At 35.7% G+C, this 23,374-nt stretch overlaps 1 protein-coding gene across 3 annotated transcripts in view; it reads right to left on the reverse strand.

Moving 5' to 3' along the window:
• The window catches only part of LOC145265534 (uncharacterized), a 71,057-nt gene that overhangs the window by 44,698 nt on the left and 2,985 nt on the right, over positions 1 to 23,374 (reverse strand). For all 3 annotated transcript variants that reach the window (XM_080121462.1, XM_080121463.1, XM_080121461.1), the window contains exons 2-5: positions 14,351 to 14,480; positions 9,924 to 10,138; positions 2,575 to 2,836; positions 1,065 to 1,169 (exon numbers count right to left, since the gene is read on the reverse strand). In XM_080121462.1, the coding sequence (XP_079977588.1) occupies positions 1,065 to 1,169; positions 2,575 to 2,836; positions 9,924 to 10,138; positions 14,351 to 14,468 (700 nt within the window). In that variant the 5' untranslated portion in view covers positions 14,469 to 14,480. The remainder of the gene's footprint in view (positions 1 to 1,064; positions 1,170 to 2,574; positions 2,837 to 9,923; positions 10,139 to 14,350; positions 14,481 to 23,374) is intronic.

A 23,374-nucleotide genomic window follows, 5' to 3' on the forward strand; every position in this document is an offset into this window, starting at 1 on the left:
GCACTAATGCTAGAGTCCCTGAACCCAACTCTATTCCTGATCCATATCAATGATCTCCCAAATCACATCCTTACATCATTCATAAACATTTATGCTGACGACACTACCATCTATGGCAACACTTCAAAGGCTGTAAATGACCAAGTTCTCTCTGATTCTCTCTCCTCTGATCTTGAGCATGTGTTACACTGGGAAAATTTTACACTAAAATTTTAATGCATCCAAAACCAAGCTTCTATCTTTACATCATCAACATTCCGATCTCCGTCTGCCATCAATTGAAATGAATGGTTCTCATCTTGGGGAGGCTCTATGTTTTGACAAGCTTCTGGGTCTGACCTTTACTCCTGAACTGAGATAGAACATGTACATCGAATCCATTCAAATCCACTGCCAAGATAGCTAGAAAAATGGTGGGATCGTTCTACTGCCGATGCAATTCTCTATCTATATAAGACCCAAGTACATCCAAGAATGGAATATTGATACTACATCTGGGCAGGAGCTGCTAGAAATATCTTATCCTGCCTTCAAAATAGCCTAGTGGCGGATGGCCCTTTCCTCTTCCCTACAACCTCTTTCCCACAGAAGAAATGTTATAAGCTTGTCTGCTTTATCATTATTTTCATGGTAAGTACTCGTCTGAGCTCCAATCTATGGTTCCCCCTTGCCAAACTTTCACGAAAACACTTGTCTAGCTGAAACCATTATCGATAATTTCTCCCACTCTTTATCTGTACCTAAACCTAAACGTAGAGTCCATGAACAAAGCTTCTTTCTTAGAACTGCATACCAGTGGAATTCTCTTCCATTTCCTTGCTTTCCAGCTGACTACAATTTGGTCATCTTCAAGTCCAATGTAAACAAGTTCTTGATGAGCCGTTCCCCTTAAGTAATCCAATTTATCAAATTTCTGCTACTAACGATTACTACGATATTATTCCATTGACTACTGTACACTCATTAACTCTTATCCTCGAGTGGCCTCCGGGCCTTAATAAGTGGTGACTCCTTTGTAAAAAAAAAAAAAGAAAACACTACGAAGATAAAAAGACGCTACTTACTCAGATTATGATAAATTTGTCCTTTAATCTGCACACAAACTGCGGCAACGTTAATGTACTGTTCTTCTTCTTTGTACTGCCACCTTGCCGGATCATTGCAATTGGCTGAAAATAATTTGAATAATAAGTAACCAAAAATTATGTGACTATAAAAAGTGTCATGAAATAATATTTTGTTACAATGGTAACAGGTATAGCATTAAACAAGGCTATGACACTAATAACGTTTTTATTATGATAGATATAATATTAAACAAGGCTATGACACTAATAACACTATCATTATGATAACAGATATAACATTAAACAGGGCAATAACACTGATAACATTTTGTTATTATGATAATAGATATAACATTATACAAGGCAATAACACTAATAACGTTTTATTATGATAGACATAATATTATCAAGGCTATAACACTAATAATGCTTTATTATTATGATAATAGATATAACATTATACAAGGCAATAACACTAATAACGTTTTATTATGATAGACATAATATTATCAAGGCTATAACACTAATAATGCTTTATTATTATGATAATAGATATAACATTATACAAGGCAATAACACTAATAATGTTTTATTATGATAGACATAATATTATCAAGGCTATAACACTAATAATGCTTTATTATTATGATAATAGATATAACATTATACAAGGCAATAACACTAATAATGTTTTATTATGATAGACATAATATTATCAAGGCTATAACACTAATAATGCTTTATTATTATGATAATAGATATAACATTATACAAGGCAATAACACTAATAACGTTTTATTATGATAGACATAATATTATCAAGGCTATAACACTAATAATGCTTTATTATTATGATAATAGATATAACATTATACAAGGCAATAACACTAATAAAGTTTTGTTATGATTAGGGTTAAGACAAGAGATTATTCTTTTCATTATTTTGACTATTGAGTATATATCAGTTAATATCTTATATGTTTTTAAATAAAGTGATGGGTGAGAATTGTCTGAAGATAGTGGTTTCAATCCTACCTAAAGCTGGCCAGAGGCTTACTTGGCCAAAACATGGTGAGACAACAACAACTATGGATGGTAGTAATTGCTGAGAATGCAGTTAGGAGATTTGGAGTTCCTATCCTGTTGCGGTTACCACCTGACGAAGACCAGAGGAATACTTGGCCGAAACGTTGTGAAACAACAACTAAGAAAGATGAGGATAATAGTCCGCAATAAATAAATTAAAGACTATAACACTAATAAAGTTTTGTTATGCTAATAGACATAATATTAAACAAGGCTATAACACTAATAACATTTTGTTACTATGATGATAAACATACCATTAAACAAGAGTAATAAGAGTAAACAACACTAATAAAACTATCAGACTTAGGTGTTGACGAAAAAACGTCAAAAGGAAGTTAAATTTTATTACTTCGAATAAAATGTAAAATACAAATAAATAAAAATATAAATAAATTTTATCAAAATCAAATTCACTCACGAAGGTCTTCCCATTTTTCTTCAATCAGACGATTCAAAATCTGGATACTTCCATGAAGATCCCCATTGTCCTTCATAACCCGAGCACTTCGAATGATCAATTGAGGGGCCACAGGAGTCGAGGGTGACAGCTTTCGAATACAGTCCACAATTTTAAGAAGAGCTGCGGAACCATCGCAGTAATAGACAAATCGGTCAATAACAAAAGCAATCGACAGGGCCATTCTGTAGTCTTCATTGTTAAAGGCAGAATTTAAACACAACTAAAAGAAAAATAATTTTTTTCGTTTATTGTGAGAAGTCGAAGATAATGAAGATGGATAAGAAATCAGATATGGAGGAAGTACAACTCGATGGCAAGATCTATTAAGGTTGAAAAAAACGTGGCGTCTTTGCTGTTATGACCACCGCCAAACCAGAAGTGACGTAGGTTTGCAGTATTTTGCGTGAACAGTTGGCAGAGATGGCGGAAATTTTCTGTTTCTATGTCTATCCTTGTAGCCATGTCACTAGTAAGGGTGCTGGAGGTAAACGTTTTGTCTGGGCTGACGTTATCCGCCTGATAGTCAGGGACCCGAACCTTGGATTAACCACTAAGGAGGCTGTCCTATCAGCAGGTGCAAAGTACTGGGGCTGCTGTATTGCCATTTGGTGAATGGATTTTGGACCATGCAGTAGCTTCTGGTGGGGCCTCTCGATGCCATACTAGTGGGTAATTGTTACGGCTTTACCTTATCATTAGCTACAAATAGAAAAAAAATTCTTTGTTTCTTTTTCTCTCTTAGTTTCCCTCTCTGTCCTGCTCTAAGTAAATCTGACGACCTAGTCCACAAATTCCAAAATTTCATCATGACAAGTTTCAAGAAAAAATACACGATTAAACCCGGTTCTCCAACTTCCAACGTAGACCCCTACTACCATGTCTCCTTCTCTAACATCAGGGGTCTACGTTCTAACCTTCCAGAGGTTGAAACCCAATTACAGGAGACTAAACCAGACCTTTTATTTTTAAGTGAAACTGGCATTGGACAGGCTATTTCCCTAGAAGAGTTCGCAATTAAAGGATACTCTAACTTAACTTCTAAATCTGACCCCCAAGATCGCCATGGGCATGGAATATGTGCCTATATTAGGGATAGCTTTCCATGTGGTAGAGACATCTCCAGGGAAGATCCTAACTTACCCTATATGTGCTTCCGGGTTGCTTTAGCTCATACTACGGCATTTATATTTACTCTCTATCGCCCCCATAACAGCGGAGTTACTATCTTTCAAAGCATATCTGAGAAAATTGACCAAGTCTTATCTGCTTATCCTTCAGCTAACATTCACGTATGTGGTGACTTCAATGTTCACAACGTCAAATGGTTGACCCACTCTAGCAAGACCGATGATGAGGGGAGGTTCTGTCATGATTTCTCCATTGCCTATGACCTCACTCAGATTGTTCAGGAACCCACCCGTGTGCCCGACAATGACAGCCAGTATGCGAGCCTACTAGACCTTTCTCTCACAACTTGCTCTGAACTATGTTCAGTTTCTGTTCTGTCACCTTTTGGCTCTTCCGACCACTCTGTTGTATCAATTAAGATAAAAATGAAATGTAATAAGTCCCCAGACGTACCTCTCCATCGTACAGTATATCGATACACTAAGGCTGACTGGGATAGCTTCCGTACATTTATATCTGATCTACCTCTGCATTCCATGTTTAAAAAGGATGTGTCCTCTATAGTATTAGACTTGACGGAATGATTAATTGTAGGTATTGACCGTTTCATACCCTCGAAAAAGTTTCAGCAAAAACCTAACAGCCAGCCATGGTTCTCTCCAGAATGTGCTGCTGCCATTGCACACAGAAATCACTTTTTCCACTGTTTCCAACGTAATAGATGTATGGAAACTAAAGCCGTTTTCAGGACTGCCAGCAACCATTGTAAGAAAGTAATAAAGAATGCAAGAGAGTTGTATGCTCAATCTGTTAAGTCCAAAGTAGCTGAGCAGCGGCTTGGTTCCCACCAGTTTTGGCAAATAGCAAACAGAATCCTGAACAGAAGCGTGTGCTCCATCCCAACTATTATCAATGGACCTGAGGTAATCTCGTCAGCATCAGACAAAGCCAAACTCTTTGTCAAGAACTTTGCAGCTAATTCTACCCTTTGCGATCAAGGCCGCCAACCCCCAATATTTCCTCCTGTATCAGAAAACACGCTATGTGATATACGTATATCTGTACGTGATGTTGCCAAGCTAATCAAAAACCTTGATTCCAGTAAAGCAACTGGCCCTGACGGTATTCCAATTATAGTACTCAAAAAACTTCAACCTGAACTAGCGCCCATACTTAGAAAACTGTTTAAACGTTGTCTTAAGGAGAATAGTTTCCCATCTCCCTGGAAAATTTAATCAGTATGCCCTGTATTTAAGAATTCAGGTGATCGCTCATCCCCCTCTCAGTACAGACCAATAAGTCTCCTGTGCGTCATGAGTAAGTTGCTGGAATCTGTGTTAAATACAGAAGTAATCAACCATCTCAACAAAAATAACCTTCTTAGTGACACTCAATATGGTTTCCGTTCTGCTAGATCTACAGCAGATGTGCTTACAGTTATATCTCATAGGATTAGCAAATCTCTCGACGGAGGCAACCTTTCTAGGGCAATTGCTCTTGACATATCTAAGGCCTTTGATAGGGTATGGCATAAAGGTTTACTTCATAAGATCTCTAGCTATGGTATTGCTGAAAATGTCTTCTCAATTATTAAATCATTTCTTTCTGATAAGTTCATAAGAGTAGTAGTTGAGGGGCAAAAATCAGAAGCTCACAGTATTAATGCCGGTGTCCCTCAGGGATCCATCCTGGGCCCAACTCTTTTCCTGATCTACATTAATGATCTTCCAAATCACATCCTTACATCATTTGTAGACATTTATGCTGACGACACTACCATTTATGGTAGCACATCTAAGACAGTAAACGACCAAGTTCTCTCCAATTCTCTCTCCTCTGATCTTGAGCACGTAGTACAATGGGGTAAGGAGTGGCTGGTTACTTTTAATGCATCTAAAACCAAGCTTCTCTCTTTACATCATCAACATTCTGATCCACATCTTGTATCAATTGAAATGAATGGCTCTCGTCTTCAGGAGGCCTCAAGTTTTGACAAGCTTCTTGGCTTGACCATTACTCCTGATCTTAAATGGAACATGTACATCAAATCTGTTGCCAAGGCCGCTGGAAAAATGGTGGGATCTTTCTATCGATCCGGTAGATATCTCACTGCTGATGCAATTCTCTATCTATATAAAAGCCAGGTACATCCAAGGATGGAATACTGTTGCCACATCTGGGCAGGAGCTGCTAGAAAGGACTTGGCCTGCCTAGATAGAGTTCAAAATAGACTTCGTAGCCTCGTAGGAGATGTCCTTTTCTCTTCCTTGCAACCTCTATCTCACAGAAGAGATGTTGCGAGTTTGTCTCTGATGTATCGTTATTTTCATGGAAAGTGTTCGACTGAGCTTCAATCTATGGTCCCCCCTCGCCAAACTTTCACAAGAAACACTCGTCTAGCTGTAAACACTATCAATAATTCCCCCCACTCCTTATCTGTGCCTAAACCTAAACGTAGATTCCATGAACAAAGCTTCTTTCTTAAAACTGCACGCCTGTGGAATTGTCTTCCGTTTTCCTGCTTTCCGGCTGACTACAATATGGTTGTCTTCAAGTCTAACGTAAATAAGTTCTTGATGAACCGTTCCATATAAGTTATCAAATTTACCAAATTTTCATAACTAATGATTACTATATTGTCCAATTTCTAATGTACACTCTTTAACCCTTATCCTTGAGTGGCCTCTTGGCCTTGATAATGTGGTGATGCCTATGTAAAAAAAAAAAAAGGTTTAAATCAAGGCTAGACAATCGAAAAGAGGGGAAAGAAGTGTAAGCCATTTTGAGTTTCAGAACAGTTTCAGATGGTTCGCTGTTACACACAAGTCCTGGGAGGTGACTTGTTTGTAGTAGACAGTTCCACAGAAAAAAATATTCTTACCGTGTTGAAACCCAGGAAAAGAACATGTGAAATTGATCCAGAAAAGGTTTAATATTTATGAAGCAATTCTGGTTTCTGATTGGTTGGTAGCAGAACGTGAATTAATTTGATTCGTCAGTTCTTAGCAGCATCGTTTATAAATAGAATCGTCCGACTGTGTGGGATCATACCCCATTAATAGGTCCAAAATATTGCAACATATATATATATATACTAGCATGGGTGCCTGGCGTTGCCCAACTGTTTGGAGGTGTGTGTTGAGAAAAAAAAAAAAGTGATAGTAGGAAGGCTCCGTGTTGAAACCCAGGAAAAGAACATGTGAAATTGATCCAGAAAAGGTTTAATATTTATGAAGCAATTCTGGTTTCTGATTGGTTGGTAGCAGAACGTGAATTAATTTGATTCGTCAGTTCTTAGCAGCATCGTTTATAAATAGAATCGTCCGACTGTGTGGGATCATACCCCATTAATAGGTCCAAAATATTGCAACATATATATATATATACTAGCATGGGTGCCTGGCGTTGCCCAAGTGTTTGGAGGTGTGTGTTGAGCAAAAAAAAAAAAAGTGATAGTAGGAAGGCAGGCTTCAATCCGTACCGCGAAGGAGGAAAAGAACGGGAAAAAAATGTGGCGTCTTTGCTGTTATGCCCACCGCCAAACCAGAAGTGACGTAGGTTTAAATCAAGGCTAGACAATCGAAAAGAGGGGATGACTTTCGAAAATATCGGCAAAAAAGCGACCCCTCCCTGTAGAAAAGTGCCCAGTTTAGGGTGAAGAAATTAATGTTTTTAGCCAATTTTTCGGTATTTGTCATCTGAAGGGTCGAGCTTCAAAAAAATACTGATCTTGTGAAAATCCGTCGCCTTTGTTGAAAGTTTTAGGCAGACATGCAAACATACATACATACATTTATATATTGGTAGCTCAAATTTTCGACCCCAAACTGATTAATTTCAAATCTTTAGACCAGAAATTGACTGAGTAATTTGGTTGAGACCGCAGAGGTCAGTTTTTTTAAAACTTTGACCCCTATTATAACCCCTTAACATTAGTTTTGGGCTCAAATCAAGTTATTAAGTTAGATTCATGTCCAAGGAACCTATATCTAAAATTTCAATTGTTTGTACCCAAAACTGGCAGAGGAGTTTGGTAGAGTTCTCAAGGGTCAAATCGTTGAACTTTAACCCCTTAACAGCAACATTTCTTGCCGAAAATGGATTACAAAGATTTTCCCAAATCTCAATACCCTGTATATCAAATTTCAAGTCTGTAGACTGAAAATTGACAGAGTTATTGTGTAGGGAAATGTACACAGACAGAGAGAGACACACACACACACACACAGACAGACACTTTCACAATCCATTGTATTTTTCTTGGCCTTCGGGACAAGATCAAAGTGTAGTATCTGTTCTTCAGATGCTGCACTTCTATTTCTTGTTCTCTTTCGGTGAAGGAGAAATCCTTCACGATTGAGACAATTTTTATTTTTGTACCTTTTCTCCACGTTAAAAAACGACCCTGGTGTCTAACTCTGTCCCGTGGGGAGGCATAGTAAATAGGTATATATATATATATATATATATATATATATATATCAGTTCCCGCCACCACCCAGGCCAACTTATCTTCTAAATGCTTTTCTATTTTAGCCACAGAGAATTTTATACATCTAATTTATAAAACTTAGTATATCTGTCTGTCTGTCATTATTTTTTCAAAGTGCATCTCTTTCAAGACGCAAGGTCACATAACAACAAGTGGCATTTTTTTATGGACCGTTATTTTATGCTTTTTTAGCCAGTAAAAATAGCTATTAAGGAGTTAAAATCCAAAATAACTGAAACTGGGCAGGCATAAGTCGACAAAGTGCTCTTGTATGTATGCATGCATGCATTTATTATAATTTATACGCTAAAGCCGGTTTATTTTTAACTATTTCTTATCTGTCTGACAATAGCTCAAACAGTAACAAATAAAGCTGAAGTGCTATATATTTTGGTTTCGATTCTAGCTGATAGCATATTTTTTTTACTTTTGAAATCACTACTATATATTGGGTACAATATAATAATCAATAGAGTATTGGCTTTATAATAATAAATGCGAAATCTACATAAATTAAAATATCATATTTAAGCAAATTTCATAACTGGGCAATGCCAGGTGACCTGCTAATATGATATAAATTTCCTCAAAATAAGACATATTTGATTGGTTTGGTCCCCAGTAGGTTAGACATATTTGATTGGTTTAGTCCTCATTAGGTTAGAAGGGTACTTATAAATTCAACGCCACTTCCATTGTCTTCCCTAGAAAATTTTATACATATGATTTCATAAAAAGTGGGATATATTTTAAGTTTTAAGAGGTTATGTCCTCATAGTGTCCTTAGAAGTTTACTTAGAGATTCGAGAACACTTCTAATATCTTCCCCAGTAAAATTTACATAAGAATACACTTTTAGATTTTAGATAGATTCTCTAACCTTTCTTTCTATGATGATATTCTCGTCGATTTCGACATATAAGGTCAGCCACAACAACTAAGTAGTTCAGAAATCCACATAGATGATTTGTTTATAGTGGTAAAGGCTTTGTGCAGAACCAACCACACTTTTTGGTAAAACTGCTAATCTCAGTCAGTGTAATGGCTGCCACAAGACAGAGCGGACAGTAGACCTCAAGTTGTTACATCAGAGTCTTCCTTCTCCTAAATGCATGTCTCAATGAAAACTGAGGGTGCAAGTTTTTGATGAGCTGTTCCATATAAGTTAACAAACTTACCGAATCTCCGTTACTAACGGTTACTATATTGTCCAATTTCTACTGTACACTCTTTAACCCTTATCCTCGAGTGGCCTCTTGGCCTTGATAAGTGATGATACCTATGTAAAAAAAAAAGAAGCTGTCCCAGTGAATTAAACGCACCTCTAAATACCAACCTGAAAATTTTTCTACGTTCTGGTGTGGTACATACATGGCCAAATGGTCATCTATGTGATATTGTCTCGGCTCATTGTTGCTTAACTTTGGTGATCTGATGAAAACCAGTGTTTCAATGTAATTATGCTGTATTTCTTTCTATAAAGGAACATGCAAATACAATGAGTTTTATATAAAAATCAGACGGTTCATGAAAGGCTTCCACAACCTTCCTACCCCCTTTTCATAAAATTAAATCAAGCGAAACATATTTTCACCCCTTACGAATAATAGAAACTAAGCAATTACTGAGGGGGTGATGTAGTTTATGATCATATCCAGGCCAAAGGTCAAGACAATAATTTACTCACAAGTAGAAGCTCAACTTGATTTAGCTTTGGAATTTTTGGGTTCGATTCCACCATCATTGTTGGGTTGATTGTTGGCGGCAGAAATGGCCAATCTTGAGTGAAAGCACCCTGGATATATTTCTGGAACTCTTGAGAAAAGAGTTGAAGCAGTTCCTCCAGAATTCTTGTATGATTATTTTGCTCCAGACACTCCAAAAGATTTTCAGGAATATCCTCTGTTTTTCAATAAAATAAATAAAAAAAATCAAAAGAACATAATAAATTTTTGAAGACATAAAAAATGCTTTGTATTATTTGGATTATTTGAACAACTGGTCTCATCTTGAGTGTTATTCACACAATGTTTCGGCCGATGTAACCTTCGATCTTCTTTTGGTGTATCTTCACCACAAGTAACCATGGCATAGTGGATAAAGTACTTAGTAAAATTCTGCTGTAAGTTACAGTCTTCTGAAGGTTGAAGGTTCAATTGCATATTACTTAGGACTTTTATCCAGTGAAGGCTACCCTCATGGATTAAATGAAAAGCTCATTTGAAATTCCATGTAGATTCGCAAGTTTAACAGAAATAGTACAACAAGATACACTTGAAGAAGATCAGAGTTTAGATCAATCAAAACATTGTGAAAATAACACTCAAGATGACAACAAGGTTTTATGATGATATGAACCATTATTATGAGGTGATCAGCATTCCTGAGTGGGAATTTGTCACACAAGCCGCAGACAATGCCGTCAAGAATAGGTCAAGAAGTTACGATTGCTGGTTCTCACAATTTGAAAGCCAGATCAGGAAAGTGTAAATGTGCACTATGCAGCATGTTTAAATGGTGCATACGAGTGGTAGACATTGCAGGTGATAGATGCTTGGCCAAAGAAAGCGAGGTAATGGGATAGAGAATTGAAAGTACCTCTGGCTAGAGTCTGACCACCCAAGAGATATTTTTCTTCGTTTGAAAAAATAAGTACCTTATTGAATTGGAAAGTTATGCTGAAACTGACCTGTGTGAGAAAAGTAATTTTCCTAGATGAGCTCCAGATAAACTCATTTGAATAGAGATTGTTTAAATGTTATCTTCAGTAATCAACTTCTGGGTGGCTGAATTGTGACCACTAACAAATGCTCAGAATCAGGCAAGGGTAAAAAGATTTCAGGAAATGGGAAAGAGAGGCAGTCAGATCCTTGAGGAGGAGAAAGAAGAGGAAGCGTTCCTCTTTACTTATCTCCCCATAATGGCAAAGCAAGCCACAAAGTTTTTAATGTGGAGAAAATCCATCCCCCCCAAAAGGGGCTCCTTGGATTGGAACACAAATTAAACTGGCTCGGTCAAGATGGACTTCTTCACTGCCTCAGAATAGAATACGCTTAAGTGTAGCATCAGAACAGATACTACACTTTGTTCCTAGTTAAAAGAGTTAGAACTGAATGCTCAACAGAGGCAGCTAATTTTTCCTGGGAGCTGCTGAGCAATTGAACCACAGTGCCTCCCTGGGCAGGTTGGCTGAAGAACTATGTCAAGAGGACTTGTGTGCTTTGATTTAGTCAGACAAAATTCTCAATTTGCAAGTTTAACATTTGACCTTAAAAGGATGAATACCATTCATAATCTCCAAAGAAATAAGCATTATTATTTGCTTATAAAGTGACTATGTAATTTTTGTTTTGGAGGGAGAATTCCTTTGTCGCAGTGCTGACTGGATCAAGCAACAACTTTGGACCAACTCAACAGATGGGATGATCACAGCTTGTGCAGTTGCTTAACATAAGTGCTAGTGATGAGACGATTCTAATACTTTTCCCAATTTTGATACAATTACCGATTCCGTACTAAATTCCCAATTCCAATACAATTCCTCATTTCATTTGATGGAAAAAAAGTAATTTTAAAAATCAGACAATAACTTTAGTCTCTCTCCCTTTCAGTGCATTCTCGCTAATAAAACCTTGAAGAAAACTCAGCAAATGTCTTCTTGTGTCTTTTATGCATGAGAGGTTTTATTTGTCTCAGTTAAATTGACAATTAAAAACCACTAGAGGAGATAAACAATTTAATGGAATGTTCACCGATGAACTTAAAGCACTTGTACCCCCCTCAATGTAAATATCCCTGACTAACCCGGCAGGCAGCAAAATCCCACCTTTGCACTATAGAGACCCCTTGAATCTGAAATGCTTTCTTCTCAAATAGTTTCTTCTCTCAAACTGCTAGACTCTAGAATTCGCTCCCGGATCCCTGCTTCACTGACTGTACTTACATGCAGAAGTTCAAGTGTAATGTAAACGGATATCTTGTTGCTCAACTCCCTATACAGTATCGTTGTAGATTTGCTCCTGAATAGTAGCCACAGAACTCTTACTTTATTTTGTCATTTAGTCCTTACTTTCCAGGAGTGATGTTTCTGACAAAGAGGGAAGAATTGCTGTTTTCTCAGTCAGAATCTATTCTGTCTAACACTTAAGTTTTTGCCCTTGAATTACTATTTTGGTTTTTAACTCTTTACATCAAGTGGCTTCATGCCTTGTCTGGAGCGATTTCCATTAAAGGAAAAAAAATGTATAAATATTTTTATTTGATCCCTCATGGATGAGAAGTTAACAAATAAATATGAAAGAAAAAAGAGAAAGAAGAAAGAGAAAAAAATAAGAAAATGAAAAAAGAAATAAATGAAAAAAGAAGGAAAAAAAAGAAAAAAAGAAAGTCCTAAAATAGAAATGACTAACAATTGTTATAACTAGCCATTTGGATGAGAATATAAGAAATAGGCAATGCCATATATCATTTGGTATTGGAAGAAATACGAGTTATCTGCCCATATTTATTTACTTATTTAATTTATATATATACCCTTAAACAGTTGCAAAATGTTTTTTTTTTGGTAAAAAATCCACCCTTGTCTGTTCGTCCGTTTGTCTGTCCACACTATTCTCAATAACTGCACCTTGAAATTTTTTTAAATTTTGCACAAACATTAAACATGATATGAGTAAAAAAACAACAGAACGGATTTTCCAAGAAAACTCCTGTTGCCCCCCCCCCCTCCCCCGGGTGCCTTTTGGGTTAAAATGGCTAAAAAAAATTGATGCCTTGGATTTTTATAAAACTTTCTGAAAAGTTGTAACTAACTGATTTCTATATAATTTTGTTTGTCTATACTTTGCAATAACTCTTGGGTGTGCCCCAGGGGCTCTTTTAGGGCTAATAAAAACATTCCATTTTTGGGACTGTTTTACTATATTTGTCCAAAATTTTCTGTGTATGTCTATTTAGCAGTTTTGCATGGTACTGGACTCAAATTTAAATATGTTAAGGCCTTGAGAACTTTTGGGGCTAAATGTGGGTGGGGTGGGGGCAAATGATGGATTTAGTCATTTCTTTTTTTATATGGTGCAGAAGTCAAATTTACATATGTTAAGGCCTAAAAATGCATTTGGTCATTTTCACCAGAATTTGATGTCCCCTGGGGACATTGGGGACTAAATGGAGAGGGAGGGGGGGCAATACTGAACTTAGTTATTTTTTTTTATGCATCGTTCACTGTGCACTCACGGGGGACCATTCATGCTTCACTTGTTTTATTTTTATTCATCTCAAACAAGACATATTGCCACTGAGACATAAGATTCATATGGAGCATCCTTTGTGGGGAGTTTAGCGGTAAGATGTTTGTTCATATTACATTTAAATTTCTGCATGTTGGTACAGTCAAAGAAATAGGAAAAAGGGAGAAAATCCTCAAGGCATGTGCTCTGAGAATAAAAAAAAGCTATTAGAATAAAATGTAGGGACCAAATTTATAGCTAGGAAGTTGTGCAGCAAGATATTTTTTTTCACATTACATTTAAATTTCTGCATGTTGGGACAATCGGGGAAACAGAGTAGAAAGGGAAATTCCAAAGGAAGGTGAACGGAAAAAAGAAATTATTAGAGTAAAATGTTTTTCTACTGTGATTAGGAGCCAAATTTATGGCTGGGAAGTTGTGTAGCAAGATATTTGTTCACTTTACATTTAAATATCAGCGTGTTGGAACAGCTAGCGAAAACGAGAGCAATAAGTGAAATTCCAAAGGCAACAAGTAGGGTAAAAAAGAAATTATAGTAAAATGTTTTTCAGCATCTGGGGCCTCTGCAGTGAAGGGGTAGGATTTTGCTGCTGGTCAGTTTGGCCAAAAGTCTTTACATTGAGATTGTACTAGTGCAGTACTTGTAAAACAAGCACAAGGATGTAACACTGGTGATGTGACAGGTGTTGAAGCTTGGCAGACAGTGCGGGACCTATTATTGATGTAGGTTTATATTTAATCTTTCTTTAATTTACTATGTGACACAAGGTTGTTTATTTTAATGAAGTAAGGTGACATTTTCTTGATTAACGTCACACAATTGTATCATAGAATTTATACGGATTTAAAAACAAAATCGTCTTACCTGGATTGATGGTGGAAATCTTTTTTGCCAATCGTGGCAACTGCTCTTGCAGCACAGGATTTAATGTGAAGTTCATTTTGATTCGGAGGTGGTAGCAACAATTGCTCAACAGAATCATGGATTACTCTTGCTAAATAGGAAAAAAAAAAAAAAGGTAAAATTTTTAAAAATTAAAAAATATTAATATCCAACAAAAAAAAAAAAAAAAAAAAAAAAAAAAAGATACTTTTTAATTAAAATGTACTAATTGAATTCTGCTTTTTATTTATTTGTAATAATTTTTTTTTTTTTTGGGTGGGGGGGTCTTATTTTAATCAATGCTCTTATTTCATTTCAGCATTATATATATACTAGCAATTCAACCCAGCTTCGCTTGGGCCCTATGTACTGTTTATAACTTATATATATATATATTAAAAAGTTTGACTCATGTCCAGGTAACCTACATATAAAATTTCAAATGTTTAGACCCGAAATTGGCAGAGGAGTTTCATAAAAGCTTGTTACGTGCCTGAATATCCTTTAAGTAAAATTTCAAATGTTTAGACCCAAAATCGGCTGAATAATTTGCTAGAGACCGCAAAAGTCAAATCTTTTGCACTTTGACCCCTTGGCAGCCAAATTTTCAGCCAAAGCCCAATTAAAAACCTTGCCCTGAGTCTGAATACACTTTATGTAAAATTTAAAATGTTTAGACCAAAAATTGGCTGAGGGATTTGGTAGAGACCGCAGAGGTAAAATTTTTTAAAACTTTGACCCCAATTTTGATATTTAACATTTATTGTTATGGACTCAAATCAATTTAAAAAGTTTGATCCATTTCCAAGTAACCTACATCTAAAATTTCAAGTGTTTAGACCCAAATTGGTGGAGGAGTTTGGTAGAGTTTTCAAAGGTTAGATCATTGACCTTTGACACCTTGAAAGCCAAATTTTTGGTCGAAAACCAATTAAAAAGATTTTCCCAAATCTCAATGCCTATTATGTCAAATCTCGAGTCTGTAGACTGAGAATTGACATAGTAGTTATGTAGGGAAATGTACACACACGGAGACAATTTCACTTTATATATATAAATTTTTACATAGGCAGCACCACTTATCAAGGCCAAGAGGCCACTCGAGGATAAGGGTTAAAGAGTGTACAGTAGAAATTGGACAATATAGTAATCATTAGTAATGAAAATTTGGTAAATTTGATAACTTATATGGAACGCTCATCAAGAACTTATTTACGTTAGACTTAAAGACAACCATATTGTAGTCAGCCGGAAAGCAGGAAAACGGAAGACAATTCCACAGGCGTGCAGTTCTAAGAAAGAAGCTTTGTTCATGGAATCTACGTTTAGGTTTAGGCACAGATAAAGAGTGGGGGGAATTATTGATAGTGTTTACAGCTAGACGAGTGTTTCTTGTGAAAGTTTGGCGAGGGGGGACCATAGATTGAAACTCAGTCGAACACTTTTGGTAAATTTGTTAACTTATATGAAATGGCTCATCAACAACTTGTTTACATTAGACTTGAAGACAACCATATTGTAATCAGCTGGAAAGCAGGAAAACGGAAGACCATTCCATAGGTTTGCAGTTCTAATAAAGAAGTTTTGCTCATGGAATCTACGTTTAGGTTTAGGTACAGATAAAGAGTGGGGGAAATTATTGATTTCTGCTAGACGGGTGTTTCTTGTGAAAGTTTGGCAAGGGAGGACCATAGATTGGAGCTCAGCCGAGCATTTGCCATGAAAATAACGATAAAGCAGAGACATATTTGCAACATTTCTTCTGTGAGAAAGAGGTTGCAGGGAAGAGAAAAGGACATTCCCCACTAGGCTACGAAGTCTATTCTGAACTCTATCAAGGCATGACAAGTCCTTTCTAGCAGCTCCTGCCCAGATGTGGCAACAGTACTCCATCCTTTGACGTACCTGGCTCTTATATAGATAGAGAATTGCATCAGCAGTGAGATATCTACTGGATCGATAGAAGGATCCGACCATTTTTCCAACGGCCTTGGCAACGGATTTAATGTATGTATTCAACTTAAGATCAGGAGTAAAAGTCAAGTCCAGAAGCTTGTCAAAACATGAGGCCTCCCCAAGACGAGAGCCATTCATTTCAATTGATGCCAGATGTGGATCAGAGTGTTCATGATGTAAAGATAAAAGCTTGGTTTTAGATGCATTAAAAGTAACCAGCCACTCCTTTCCACATTGTACCACATGCTCAAGATCAGAGTAGAGAGAATCAGAGAGAACTAGGTCGTTTACATCTTAGATGTGCTACCATAGATAGTAGTGTCATCAGTATAAATGTCTACGAATGATGTAAGGATGTGATTTGGAAGATCATTAATGTAGATCAGGAAGAGAGTTGAACCCAGGATGGACCCCTGAGGGACTCCAGCATTAATACTGAGACCTTCTGATTTCTGCCATCAACAACTACTCTTATGAACCTATCAGAGAGAAATGATTTAATAACTGAGAAGACATTTCCAGCTATACTGTAGCTGGAGATTTTGTGAAGTAAACTTTTATGCCATACTCTATCAAAGGCCTTTGATATGTCAAGAGCAATTGCCCTAGAAAGGAAGCCTTTGTCGAGAGATTTGCTAATCCTATGAGATATAACTGTAAGCACATCTGCTGTAGATCTAGCAGAACGGAAGCCATATTGCGTGTCACTAAGAAGGTTATTTTTGCTAAGATGGTTGATTACTTCTCTATTTAACAGGTTCCAGCAACTTACTCATGATGCACAGGAGACTTATTGGCCTTTACTGAGAGGGAGATGATATATATATATATATATATATATATATATATATGATGTGTGTGTATATATAAAGTTTTGAATCCCAAGTTCAAATATGTCTAACTGATGAGCCTAAATGAGAGCGAAACTCAAGTCGTGAACTTCTGGTTTGTTAGCTGTCATGACTCTTGTGAGATGTGACATTGATTGACAGCGGAAATAATTATATAATCTCTCACATTCAGAAAGTTATATATATATATACTTTTTATTTGTTTTGTATAAGCATTAATATGTCCCTACACATTCATTAGCATGTTTTGGTCAGCCAGTTATAAGGAATGTTGCTTATACAAAAGTAGACTCCATAATGAAAATTAAAAAGAAAATTTGCAGCAGATATTGATCTAGAGGGCAGATTACTACAATATTTTCCCATTGACTACTGTACACTTATTACCCCATATCCCTGAGTGGCCTACGGGCCATGATAAGCAGCAACTCCTCTTTAAAAAAAAGTCACGTGATATTCAAAAATGAAATAAATTAATGGCATTTAAGTAAGTGAAAAATAAAGAAGAGAAGGAAAAAAAAGAAATAAAAAGAAAATATATATATATAAAAAAATAATAATGCAATAAAATTATGCACCAATAAACAAAAAACATAAAACAAATAACCAAAGGACAAAACTAAAAACATAAAAAAATAAAAGAAAGATTCGGGTTTGTATTACTGTACACATAGATTCGAAAAAGTTGTCAAAAAACAAATATATAACAAATAAATGTTATCAAAGGCAAGATAAGTTACTTTTCTACCTAACTGGATATATTTTTCGTGTTTTTATTCAATGTAACATGTTTATTCAGCTCGAAAAGCATACAGTGTTTACCGATGTATTGGAAAATTCAAAATGGCGCCCGACACTCTCTTTAAAACGGTAAGTTGAGGAAAAGATGTTATAAATAATAAACTAGACAAAATACTGTTAGAAATTCGCTCATTATATATTACCGTGACATAAGTTGACATATATTCTGTGTTTTTTTAATAGTATTTTGTCTAGTTTATTATTTATAACACCTTTTCCCAAACTTACCATGTTAAAGAGAGTGTCGGGCGCCATTTTGAATTTTCCAATACATCGGTAAACACTGCATGTTTTTCGAGCTGAATAAACATGTTACATTGAATAAAAACAAAAAAAATGTATCCAGTTAGGTAGAAAAGTAACTTATCTTGCCTTTGATAATATTTATTTGTTATATATTTGTTTTTTGACAACCCTTTCGAATCTATGTGTACAGTAATACAAACCCAAAGATTCGAATATATCTTTATATCATGGGCTGGTGAAAATTGAAAGAGGCAAGTGATAAGCAGCCAACTGGGTGGGAGGGGAAGGAAAGTTCTGACAATCAAAGTCCGAGTTGTATGAGTTAAAAATAGTTCAATGATAAAATAATCAGGTAGCCATTTTGAGATCATTGCTAGAAAAAGATTCAATTTTTTAATTTTTATTTGCATATGATAAAAAATGAATTAAACATAATTATAACATAATAATAATTCTGATTTCGTTTACCAACGTCTCCCTGAAAAGCTGGGATTAATTTTCAGAGGACTTCCTTCAATCCCGGCTCCAAACCAGCAGCTTCAAAGATGTCCTTGTCATATCAAAGAACCTTCTGTTCATTTTATATACCTGGCCTTACTGCTTGTGCAGTGATAATGGTTTGAATTAAAGTTTAAAATTAAAAGTCAAGTATCACAGTTGAATTGCGCTTTAAACTCCTTACTACACCATCTTCACACACCCGGGCAATGCCGGGCACCCCCACCAGTCTATTATATAAAAGGCAAAATGTGTGTCTGTGCGTGTATGCCTAGCAAAAACTTTTGACAGATGCGTCGGAATGTGACGAGATTGGTATCTTTTTAAAGATCGATCTCTCAGACGACAAATATCGAAAAATCGGCCAAAAACATTAATTCCTTCACCCTCAACTGGGCAGTTTTCTACAAGGAGGTGGTCGCTTTTTTCATCGACATTTTCACAAGTCATTATCTCCTTTCGATTGACTACCCTTAATTCCAATGCTCACGACTTCTGGTTTCGCAATGGGCACATCAGCTAAGACATTACGTTTTTTTTTTTTATCTTCTTTTCCTCCTTTGCGTTATGGGTTCGAGCCTGCCTGCCTACTACCACTATTCTTTTTTAACACCTCTCTCTACCCGAGCTGCTTACTGTTGTTTCGGGGTTCCTTACTACACTACTTCTACACACCCAGGCAATGCCGGGTACCCCCCCGCTAGTTAAATATATGAAAGGAAATTTTTTTTTATAAGGTGTTCTACCACTCCTATATCTCATGTTACGAAAACTAAACAAAATAAATTTAGGCCCATAAAAATTGCAATGTTTTTTAAAGCTGAAGAGTTTAAATAATTAAAAAATAGTTATCTTCTATATATATATATAAAAGGCAAAACGCGCGCGAGAGTTTTTGTATGTCCAAGAAAGGCTTTTTTTTCGGGGGGGGGTTCTCGGGGGGGGGGGTACTATCGCTTAGAACTTCTTATATACCATGTAGATCATGATATGTACAAATTGCAAATGCGCGTCACAGCTAGATTTATTTCCGCCGAATTTTACACAATTCTTGCTATTTCGGCCCCTCTTGTGTTGATTCAGCTTTTTCGTATAAAAGCGAAACTGGTGAAACTAAGGCGCGGTTGTTAGCCTACAGGCCGGTAGCGTTCAGAAAGCAATAGACATTTGGTCAATTTTGGTTTTAACCATCATATCAGACAATTGCTTTCATTTGGACACTCCCCTAATAAACGGGGGAGCTGGTTTTCCCAAACACGTTGGGGAAACAAAACCAGACAAAGTTGGGTAAAAAAAATACAAACTCAAAGGAACTATCCCACAGTATAATTAAGTGCAGATTTGACCTCATTAAACACGCACTTAAAACTGTTTCGCAGAAATTGTCAACTGCGGAATAGCGTGATGTTTGACCTCAATTTGAACTCATTCACTTTTTAATCACTAAATTTAACATCTTACATTCCTTCTGTGGCTGTAGCACAGGTATATGTCGTCAGCCTATTGCCCTCAAGGCTCTGGGTTTGAGCCTACCTGCTATCCCCCTTTTTTTTTCTTTTACATGTACAAAAGATTTTTTGTCCCATTTTTTAAAATTGTTGTTTTTTTTTGTTTTATTTTTTTAATAAGTTTAACATCGTTTATTTTATATTTAAACAGGTTTAAGTTTCCTTTCTGTTCTGCTTTACACCCCCCCCTCCCAACACACACACCTACAACACCCGGGCAATACCGAATACCCCCGCTAGTCTATATATATAAAAGGAAAAATATGTGTGTGTGTTTGTACGCCTGCCTAAAACTTTCAACAAACATGACAAAATATGTTATCGTTTGAAAGCTCGGATTCTCGGATGACATATCCAAAAATTGGCCAAAAACATCAATTCTTTCACTGTGAACTGGACTGTTTTTTACAAGGAAGAGGTCACATTTTTGCAAAATCATTCATGCTTTGCAATGACTAAGCTTAATTTGAATGGCGGCGACGTTGTATGTCACGGTGGCTGCGGTGACTAAATCATTCGCTTTTTTTTTTATTACTTACTTTTCCTCTTAGTGTTACTGATTCGAGCCTGCCTGACTTGTTAATACTTTTTTTTTTTTTTTTGCACTTGCACGGGTACTCGCTATTTTCATTTTTTTTTTTTAGGGAGTTTTGAAACATTTTTGTTTTAAGGCTCCGTTGATTAATACCCTTGCCATAAAACCTCGCCATACCCGGCTAATGCCAGGTACCCCCGCTAGTTTATAATCTCTTATATATATCTCAAACGTCTGTTAGTCTGTATGTTTGTAGGCTCGCTAAAACGTTTGACATGCAACCAACATTGACAATATTGGTATCTTTCAAAAAAGTTCAGTCTCTCGGACGACAAATATCCAAAAATTGGCCAAAAACATTAATTCTTTCACCGTGAACTGGGCCGTTTTTTTTTACAAGGAGTCACTTTTTTCGCCGACATTTTTGCAAAGTCATCATATGCCTTGCAATGACTAAGCTTAATTTGAACGACGGCAACGTCATATGTCGCAGTGGGTGCGGTGACTAAACCATTTGTTTTCTTGTTACACTTTCTTTTCCTGTAAGCATTACAGGTTCAAGGCTTTTTTTTTTTTTTTTTTGCACTTGCATGGGTACTCACTGCTATTTACATTTTTTTATAGAGGTGGATTAATTTTTTTTTTGGGGGGGGACATTTTTTTTGGGGGGGGGAAACATTTTTTTTTTTGTTGGAAACATTTTTTTTAGGGCTTCGTTCATCAATACCCGTATAAAACCTCTCTATACTTGGGCAACACCAGGTACCCTCACTAGTATAATAATAAATACAAAATCTGCATTAATCAAAATATCATATTTTAAGCATATTTTACGACTGAGCAATGCTGGGCAGCCTGCTAGTCTTTATATATATAAAAAAATCTATTTATTTCACTTACCTTAACGTTGTAAATAATAAAAAAAATGGACATAAAATTAATATTATGTTAAAAAAAAATTAAACACTTTTTCTTGATTTTTTTTATTAGCAATATAATTATTTGAATTATAACAAAACAAAAAAACAGAATTCTAAAAAACAATTCTTAAAAGATTTAAATGATATATTCCAGGATATGAAATTTAAACAGAATTTTTTCTAACAGGTTTCTAATATTAAAAATATTCATATAATAGAATATAGGACTATTGGCAATGTTAAAATCAGAAATTTAACATCAGCCTAAAAAAAAAAAAAATTCATTTTGATTTGATTGTTTTAATTGAAGCAGTGGCAACTTTAATTTTACGCCTTTTTCAAAAAACTGTACCGAGGCCTCTAATTAACAGTAAAAAAAAAAAAAAAAAAAAAAAAAAAAACACGGCAAAAAAAATATATCCACCAAAAAAATAAAACATAACAAAATAATCCGAAAAGCGCAAAGTTCAAGCAAAAAAAAAAAAAAAAAAAAAAAAAAACACCAAAAAAAGGCCACACACGCCAAACTTCTTTCCTTTTCGGATTAATGAATGCTCCCTCGAACGAACTGCGTACAACATCGGAGCCAATGCGTGTTCATCAACCAAAATAACACCTTGCTTAAATTAAAACATTAACCATTAAAGTTTTTTCATTTTAGAATTTCTGAGTTGTCAATTTGGTCTCATTTCGTTTTCCGGTGCGCTTGATCTGATTTTTTGATCACCCGTCTGGTCTCCAGAATGTCTTCTGAACGTCGGCCATATTACATATTCATCGTTAGTTATTTACATGAGACATATACATTTAAATCATGATTTTCTCAAGTTCAGATGGGTGCAGTAAATAAACTTTTAACTCGAAATGATCCCTAATGTACTAATGTATAACATAAGACACAGAAAAGAAACATTTATAATTCGTACACAGCTTTATTTTCTCATATAACCAAAATACGCTTTGAAGGGAACCGAAACGTTATTTTAACGTAAACACGGTTTTTGTCTCACATTTTCATTATTTTTGTATACTGTAAAGATTTTTTTTCAATATTAGCAGTTTATTTGAAGCTTCTTTTAAATGGTAAAAAAGTTAGGATGATAATATTAAATTAAATTACAGTAACATCGTGTTACATATAGGGGGAGGGGTTAAAATTGTGATGCGCGTTGGAGGTACCTAAATAATTATTATTCACGTTTATAAGAGTTTGACTGTTAACTATTCTGGGCTTTTATCATCACAACGTTTTTGGCCAATGTAACATCGACCTTATTCAGGTGCATCGTTTTGAAATCAGAACGCCGGGTGGAATTTCCTGATTGAAACTAGAACTTCGAAAAAAGGCAACTTGAAGAAGATAGGTTATATCGGCTGAAACGTTGTAACTAATAGCCAGAATGATACAAATTCCGAAACGTAAATTTATATTTGGAGCATTTCTTTTACAATAGCCAACGAAAAAAAAAAGAAAAAACACTATATTAGAGGCAACATAAGTTTTTTTGGTACCTGCACAGCACAGCACAGTTTAATCAAGACATTAAAAATGAAAATATCGAAAACAAAAGTTATATTGCAACGTATCCGTTATGGAATGAAGTTCTCTGAAAAAAAAAAAAAAAAAAAAAAAAATTCACTTAATTTGATCAAGTAGTTTTTTTTTTTCTTTTCTTTTTCTTTCTTTACCG

Source organism: Euprymna scolopes, chromosome 40 (assembly GCF_053919585.1).
Source record: "Euprymna scolopes isolate OS-2025 chromosome 40, ASM5391958v1, whole genome shotgun sequence".
NCBI classification, from domain to species: Eukaryota; Metazoa; Mollusca; class Cephalopoda; order Sepiida; family Sepiolidae; genus Euprymna; species Euprymna scolopes.